This window comes from Acyrthosiphon pisum, chromosome A2 (genome assembly GCF_005508785.2).
Source record: "Acyrthosiphon pisum isolate AL4f chromosome A2, pea_aphid_22Mar2018_4r6ur, whole genome shotgun sequence".
Lineage (NCBI taxonomy): Eukaryota > Metazoa > Arthropoda > Insecta > Hemiptera > Aphididae > Acyrthosiphon > Acyrthosiphon pisum.
Genome location: NC_042495.1, coordinates 115,147,586 through 115,156,212, shown reverse-complemented (window position 1 = coordinate 115,156,212; position 8,627 = coordinate 115,147,586). Strand labels below are relative to the sequence as shown.

The 8,627-nt window shown below is 29.6% G+C and overlaps 2 protein-coding genes across 3 annotated transcripts; one reads left to right on the top strand and one right to left on the bottom strand.

Moving 5' to 3' along the window:
- The first annotated feature begins 2,211 nt into the window (after positions 1-2,211).
- LOC100159253 (RNA-binding protein with serine-rich domain 1) lies at positions 2,212-7,334 on the top strand. 2 transcript variants are annotated; one of them, XM_001945340.5, is made up of 7 exons: positions 2,212-2,443; positions 3,089-3,211; positions 3,272-3,430; positions 3,523-3,648; positions 3,746-3,990; positions 4,052-4,348; positions 7,140-7,334. In XM_001945340.5, the coding sequence occupies exons 1-6, from the start codon at positions 2,427-2,429 to the stop codon at positions 4,333-4,335; spliced, it is 954 nt and encodes a 317-aa protein (XP_001945375.1). In that variant the 5' UTR covers positions 2,212-2,426; the 3' UTR covers positions 4,336-4,348; positions 7,140-7,334. The 2 variants fall into 2 exon arrangements, with proteins under 2 accessions (XP_001945375.1, XP_016661776.1); XM_016806287.2 differs by lacking the exon at positions 2,212-2,443 and adding an exon at positions 2,604-2,758.
- LOC100166718 (ileal sodium/bile acid cotransporter) lies at positions 5,884-8,544 on the bottom strand. The gene is made up of 6 exons (XM_001948657.5): positions 7,692-8,544; positions 7,366-7,595; positions 7,127-7,301; positions 6,544-6,806; positions 6,293-6,479; positions 5,884-6,227 (listed from the first exon to the last, which is right to left on the bottom strand). The coding sequence occupies exons 1-6, from the start codon at positions 8,038-8,040 to the stop codon at positions 6,043-6,045; spliced, it is 1,389 nt and encodes a 462-aa protein (XP_001948692.1). The 5' UTR covers positions 8,041-8,544; the 3' UTR covers positions 5,884-6,042.
- Positions 8,545-8,627: the final 83 nt, after the last annotated feature.

Sequence of the window (8,627 nt, the reverse complement as noted above, 5' to 3'; positions counted from 1 at the left end):
TGTGAGATTTTATGTGGAGTTTTCTGCGCACAAAAATGCGGAGAAAACCCTGTATAATGTATAAATATGTATAATGTATAATGTATAACCAAATAATCTATATTTTGTAAATTTGCACGAATAAACGTTTATCTTCTGTTATTTATTTGGTATTTATTTTATATTATTATTAATAAACGCGTCAACACGCTGGTGTAAACTTAACTTGTGAATATGTTTTCTAGCCGTCTAGGTACGAGGTACATACGCCCTACATAGTACAGGTATACTCAGTGCCATATTTATATGTAAGGACAAATAAGACAATTGCACTGGGCTTACTCAAAAGAAGGGCCCACCGATTTCAAATTTTACTTAAAAACATTTACTTTGATATATAAGTGTAATAATCAAAAATACTAATTTAACAAAAAAAAAATACGTTTGCATTTTGATTTGTATAGTTACTTGAATAAATATTAAACATTAATATTATAGACGCATTAAAAAATTGGAAAGTGTTCTTATATATTAAATAATCAAATTTTTAACAATACTATTTTATTGTATGATCAACTACTCATGTGTATGCAACCATGATATAAAAACAAGGTATGATCGTAACTTTTTGACGGTAAGGTCCTTCGGTAAGCACGTGACGTAGCATAGTGTATAGTAATAATAATTTAATTTATATGATAACACGGGTAAGCAAGTGACGTATTGCGCGAGCTTGGACCAAATCTGGACTTTTGTGATCATACCATGTTGTTTATATCATGTATGCAACTAATTTAAAAATACAATATGCATGCATTTAATTTTAGCATTGAAGAAAGTATCAGGAGCGGACTGGCCCAGGGTGCTATACACCAAGTAGCACTCCGGGCCCCCGTTTGTCTTTATGATCCGGGCCCCCGATTACCACAGTCGGTATACGGTATAATACTGGTATAATACGGTATTATACAAAATAAAAATAAAATAACATATTTCAACCACGAACTACTACATAGGACTGGACACTGTATAAAATAAGGTGGCTGCAAAGTTGTACGGTGGTCGTACGTTCGCTATGTAGCTGCTCTCTGGTGGCATTTTTTTATACTGTGCTGTTGTAAATTATTTTATGTGATAAGTCGTGACTAGTCACTAGTGATAACTGAAAAACGATCAAAAACTCAAAAATTCAAATCAACGACAAACTTTTTATATTCACTATTATTTCTAAATAAATGAATGCGTATTACTAGTTACTTATGTTGCTACCCATTTGGAAAGTTTTTTTTTTGCGTGATTTCTAACTTGCTTTTGATAAGACATACGTAAGTATTGTCTCATTCTCATGGTAATATAATAAGTAATTATAAATTACATATTTAATTATATATTCATAAATTTTTCATATTTCATAACTCATAAGTCTATATATAAATATTATGTTTATAAAAGTAAAATTCGAAATGTAGTAAATCTAGTACGTCACTAGATAGCATCACAGTCGCAAACGTACATACCCGTACAACTTTGTGACCGGTGTCCCACCCTCCCCCTGCCCGGAGTGTCCAGTCCTATGTAGTAGTTCGTGATTTCAACATCTCTACAAATAAACAACATGTTATTCTTAATTTTTTTTTTATATTTACTTATAAAACTAAGGGCTCTTTCCTAATTTAGGTAGGTTTGAAAAAAAATTACGGGCCCCTAATTAATTTTGCACCCCGGGCCAAAAATAGCCAGTCCGCCCCTGGAAAGTATAGAGATGGACAATTTGGGGCCCAAAATTGAAAATTGTACTTTATTGTCAACAAATACGTTATCACTGTTATCAGTAATCAATTCATTACTACCAAGGAGTATTATATAATTGCTTACAATCTCCTAGAAAAAGCAATGTCAGAGCCTCTCTCGGACATATTATGTTGGCTTAAATATATTTCACTAATGTTCTATGCTAATGCGCGGTCTAAATAATATTATCTATGGATTAGACTAGACGTCTTAGATCATATACTAGTATATGATCTAAGCTAGACGTGATTCACTCTGGTGGACATTTTTGACACCACGGGCCACAAAAAATTTTTTCCTGCGATGATCCAATCGTGAAGATGTCAGGCCGTGGTGTGGTAACATAATAACAATCTATGACCGTGGTATACTGAGTATAAATATTCCTTGTTAAAATGCGCATGACGCTGCGTTATCATCAAATGCCGAACGAAAATGAAGCCTCTGGGCTTTAGTACCGACTACCGGGTACCATTGTACAACCGCCGAATCCCGAGTACCGACTGGCGACAACAAAATATCAAATATGTCTGTAAACATTGTCTAATTTGTGTGGCGTAAATTTTTATTTTTGTCGGTGAATGGTGAATGTTTTTATGAACTGAGTTGATAAATTTGTTTAGTTCCGCTTTGGAAACCCTTTGGCAGTCACCGCAATGGTTGTTTCTGATTTGTAAGTATGCTCAATTTTCATCTAATCATGTGTTAGTGTTATAATTTTAACCCATGATCATGTCGGTCTCATTGTTAGATAACAAAAACAATTATACATTTATACGTGGCCCCCACAAGTAATTCGGGCCTGTAAGTATAAACAACTTTAAACAGACAATAAAATTAATTTGATTTGGATTACAAGTTTCATCATATAATATTATATAGGGTATTTCAAATTTTGTGTTACAATAATGGTGGAAACTGTACAACAAACATCATTCTCATTTTTGCATCCAACAACTTTGAAGACTATTTTGAAGTTTTAAACTATGTTAATAATATTACTAAAATATTTATTCTTAAGTACAAACTATTAAACTGTTTATTAACATAACTATATTAATTCATTACATATAATATGTATTTTACTACCTAATACTTATTTTGTTCATAATTCCTAGTTTCCTATGATCGTTTACTTCCACAAGTTTTCTTTATTTCTTTATAATTATTTATTTAACATAAATAGTGTTAGCATTTATTTTTCTCGAGTATTGAAATAAGTAAATTAGAATTATTTTTTTTACAAGTTCTCATAAATACATTTAAATTAATATTGCATTTATTATCAACTTAATCTTGGTTTTTAATTTCTATATAGGCCAAAGAATCGAAAAGAAAAAATGGAAGGGGATCATTCGGATAAGGAAAATAAAAGAGAAGAACAAAACATAAAAAAGAAAAAACGTACTCGTTCATCAAGCAGTGGTTCGAGTAGTAGTCGGTATGAATTATATTGTTTTGTTAGATGTGTTTTGAATTAATATTAAAATGGTTTATCTAGTTCTTCATCAAGTAGCTCTCGCTCTGGCAGTGGTTCTTCAGGATCTAGTAGCCGTTCAAGCTCGAGCAGTTCTGGTTCCAGTTCACGTTCTAGCTCAAGTTCATCAAGTTCAACTAGTTCTTCTGGTACATCTACTGGTAGAGCTAAAGTAAAAACAAAGTGAGTTTTAGTGATTAATATTTAATAATATGTCAGTGTATTATATTGAAGTTGAGATTTTTATAATTATTATTAAATTTAAATAACTCAAGGCAACCAAAACTGAAAAGTGGCAGTAAAACGAAGAGTAGAAGCCGCAGTCCAAGAAAATCAAGACGTGATGACGAGGAAAAAGTAAAAAAAGCTGAAAATAAAACTAGAACTTCTAGAAAAACAAGGTAATAATCCTAATTTTAAATTAATCTAATATATTTTTTTTTTTTAAATATTCACTTAAGGCATATTAATTTAATACTAGTAATGATATGATTTTAGATCAGGTAGCCCAATACGGCGTAAGAAGGAAAGATCGCCAACTCCAAAACCTTGCCGTATTCATGTTGGTCGTTTGACTCGGAACATTACTAAAGAACATATTCAAGAAATATTTTCAGATTTTGGAACAATAAAAGAAGTAGATGTACCTTTAGATCGATTTAATAAATTGTGTAAGGGATTTTCTTATATTGAGTATTCTTCGCCAGAAGAAGCTGAGAATGCCATGAAACATATGGATGGAGGTAAGTGTAATTTATTTGGAAATTCTAATAATTATTAATAATTTACCTTAAATTATTATAGGTCAAATCGATGGACAAGAAATAACTTGTGCACCAGTATTATTGCCACGTCCAGCTATTCGTAGAAGTCCTATTCGCCGTGGTGGCTGGGGCGGTGGAGGTGGTGGTGGTGGAGGAGGTGGTGGTGGTGGTGGTGGTGGACGCCGAAGAAGTCCACCTCGATATAGACGTAGATCACCAATGCCTATTAAACGGCGTTCTCCTCGTCCACGTAGAATGAGATCTCGTTCGAGATCTCCAAGAAGGCGTAAGCACAGTCGTTCTGGATCCAGCAGCTCACCTTAAATTCCAATATAGTGTAATAATTTCACTTTATTTTAACAAAAAAACCTAAAATAAACCAACGGTTCATTATTTTTCTTTTATATACATTATTCCTCTAGATCTATTTCAAATTAATACTCATAGTTTTTGGTATTTTTTTTTTTAGAATTTTGACACAATATATCACTTTTTAAATACGTGTTTATCTGATATTTATAATTGTACTTGAATATCTTGCTACAATATTTACTAAATGTAATGGTGACCTAGTATCTTATTTAATGTAGGTAATTCATGTTTAACATTAGTGTAACATTTTTTTTTTTTTATTATTACATTTTAAAATATTTTACATATTACATGAACATTTTGTTTAAACATATTTTTACAATTTAATATTAGTTCATCAAAAAACAGATTATATAAATTAATTTACCCGACAAAGTAGACAAAAGTTTAACTGAATTTCAAATAAATCGTCCACTTTAATGATAGGTTTCTAAGCTTTTGTATTTAATATTTATTATACTTGTTTTAACTTTCAAGTCATATATGATTCATAAATATAATTAGATAAAAAACCATTCAAAGAACATGATTTCAACATTTTTATTTAATATCCATGTGTATAATAATTCACATACATCATTAGTTAAGCTACTCTTCAAATGTATCATTTGTGACTACACAATACATTATTAGTGTTTGATATTGTAAGTTTTAATAGTAATTGCTACCTAAAGAGAAAATAGAGATATTAGTTAGAAAAGCCTCACATGATTAATGATTTCCAATAATATTATTTTAATTAATAAGTCATAAGAACATAAGATTCACTGAAACTTGACCAAGTTGGTTCTTTTTTCTGTTCTGTAGCTGATACTTGATCATATCTCTTAAGGTACATCATCTAATAATAAATAAATATTGATAAACACAAAAATTGAAAAATGTAGAATTTAACTGTTGGTGTTGAATGTTGATTTTACTTTATACTAAAACAATTGGTTTATTTAACAATACATTTTTTAATCTTAAAATAAATTCATATGTTATTGTAATTTTTAATGTTGTGTTAGTCAATTTTTCTCAATATTTATATTTACTATTTATTATGTGATATCAGGTTTGAAGTAAGTAGTTTAAGAGGACGTCACACCCGAATGTGTTGTCTCCGTCTTACACATGTACAACATAGACAAAATGCATTTACAAAGTCAGAGTAGAACTCTCCCAATTTTTGTTTTAGACTAAAAATACCTATTATAAAATTGAATTGTGACAATATTTCTGAGGGAAATATTGCATTTTTTCCATTACATCGTTTAGAAATAGAAAAAATTTCAACATTTTTAAAATACCTTAAAATATCTAAATTTTCTAAATTTTTAAAAAAAAAAACGCTATGTTGTCTTGCCCTCAAAAATATTTTTACAATCCAATTTTATAATAGGAATTTTAATCCTAAAACAAAAATTGAGCGAGTTCTACTCAGACTGCGTAAACACATACAGGGGTGAGATGTCATCTTAAGTCGTTTATTGTCAAAGCTGCCCAGAAAAACAATCGTTTTAATCGTATAAAATACTCTCTTGTGTTATTTAATTAAAATATTAAATACACATTTTTCTTATAATAAAAAAAAAACATTTACAATCCGTATAATTGAAGATAAAATTTAACAGATTAACTAACTGTGTGATATTATAACAGTCTTATTGGTTATATTCACGCTTGATTATTTTCATTCTCAGAATTTGCAGATGGAACTTCACATTCTTTTTTGTCTAGCATTGATTCAGTTGCTGGATCTTGATTATTTACTATCCCATCCTTTTTTCCAAAACATTTTTTAATAATAAAACACATTAATAAGGGAATGGGTGTCATTAATGCAACAGCAACTGGTATAACTAAAATAATCAACAGTTTGGTATTATTAAATAATTGAAACTATTTAAAAATCAATTGTTATTACCAGTTGTTATATCTGCAGCTGGCTGTCCTAGAGAAAATTTTAACATGAATATGGCAATACCAGTGTTTTGTATACCAGATTCGACTGTCATAGATATTATGTCTGGTGTAGATAAACGTGCAAAGATAGATGTTAAAAACCCTATTAAATAACCTGTCCATGGTATCACTGCACCTGCTAAAATAATCTAAAACATAAAATACATTAGAACTTTAATAATTCAACACGGCAAACAAAATAAAAAAACTTACTTTCCAAGAAAATATTTTGAACAGGTATAAGTTAGTGACTGTGGCAAAGATAATTATAAATATTATCAAACAACTAGACATTGGCTTCAGTATACGTGTCATAACTCGACTTACTCTAGGCATAAAACGCTGAATACAATACCCGATACACAAAGGAATAATTAATGCAATAATAGAGAATCCAATTCGGGAATACGGTACAGGCATTTCACCCACAGTAAAGATACGTGTACCAAGAAAGATAATCCAAAATGGTATCATAACTGCAAAATAAAAATATATGTTTTAAATAATAAACACAAGCAATTAACGCAATAAATATCTATTTAAATTTTTTTTTTTTTATTGTTTAATTAATTAAATGTTTTAACATATGAAATGTTATTACAAAGTTGTACACTTCATTAAAAAAAAATTAATATTGTTTTAAATTTTAGTTCTACCCATTCTCCTCAATTTTGGCATTTTATAACTCAACATTATATTACATTAATAAAATATGATTAAATAGTAATAATAATAATTATTGTGTTCTAAGGCTATTGAGATATTTATTTTTGTAGTTTTTTTCTAAAATACATACTAAATGATTCCAGGGTTCCAACAGTTGTCAGGACAATGCTGAGGTTGATATTACCACCCAAAAGAAGAGACCACACACTAGATGCGCCACCTCCAGGACTTATTCCTGTAAAAAACAAGCCCAATTGCATTGGAACTGAATTTGGAAATATTAGCTTGGCATAAATAAAACTTAACTGAAATAAAATAAAACATATTAATTACTCTCATTATTAGTTAACTTTGTTAAAATTAACTTACTATTGGTAAGATTAGAAACTGAGCAAAAAATGAAACTGCAGGAGCAATTGGTTTTCTAACACACTGTTTAAGTTGATCAACATCTAGAGCACATCCTAAGTTAATAAATATAATAGTCATCAAAACGGCGACACAAATGACAAATATCTTATCAATCAATTGTGGTTTTCGAATTACTTTGATGTTCATGTGATCTTGGCTTGAATTTAAAACACTTATTGTATTATTTTCTGGAAAACAGTTCAGATAGTTTGGTTAGAAAAAACATAGGTTATTACAGTAGGTACATGAGTACTCCTAATATTGTTATATTGTACTCAACTCACCAAATTTTACTACTTGAAGGTATAATTTTGCATACCCAAGAAACTCGGAAGTTAAATTAAAGGAATTTTCCCATAAACTTGCCGGCATTGAATTATTTTGGGGTAATTTAAAAAAATGTTTACTAGGATATGCTACATCTTCATCAGAACTGATTACTTGAAGTCGTAAATCTTCGTCCTCCCAGGTTGTATTTGTCTGTGCGTAGAATACTATATTAGTACTGCTGCCCATTTCCAACTCTCCAATATTTGTATTGTTAAAAGTGAATGTCCAATCGTTGTCGGCTATTGAAGTAGTAAAACATGTCGCCACACACAAACTCAACAAAAATACAGTACTTAACATCATGATGGCATAGAATTTTCAATGAGATAAAATATGAACAAGATATTATTATTATAACATTGGTTGACCAATCACTGTAAACTGTGGGCTAAATAAATTGCAAATAAATCCATTATTGTGTATGTAATTAACTAAATTATAATTCAAAGCATTTAATTATTTAAATCATTGACTATATTTTATTATTGGCCCGGTCTAAAGACTTTATGCCTCGACAGTTGAGATTAAAGAGCAATTTTAATTTTTAATTATCTTAAATCTTTATTCTATATAGATATATTCATATTACACTAATACACTATATTTTACAATTTTTCAATTTTAATAATATTATCATTGACGACTGAATGTGTCACAACGTGTTGCGCAATCTGAATATTGTGAGAGTCCCATATTATAATGAGTAATGACTGATTCAGTGATAATAACATGAATAGGGATTGATAGTAGCATATTATTATGATAACCGACATTCGAGAAATGAAAATAGTAAATAAAACGTAAATAATGAACCATAAACAAAATATAGTTGTAAGTTGTGGCCTATAGGTGGTTTATTTTTTATTTCAAATACAATTAAAAGTATATTT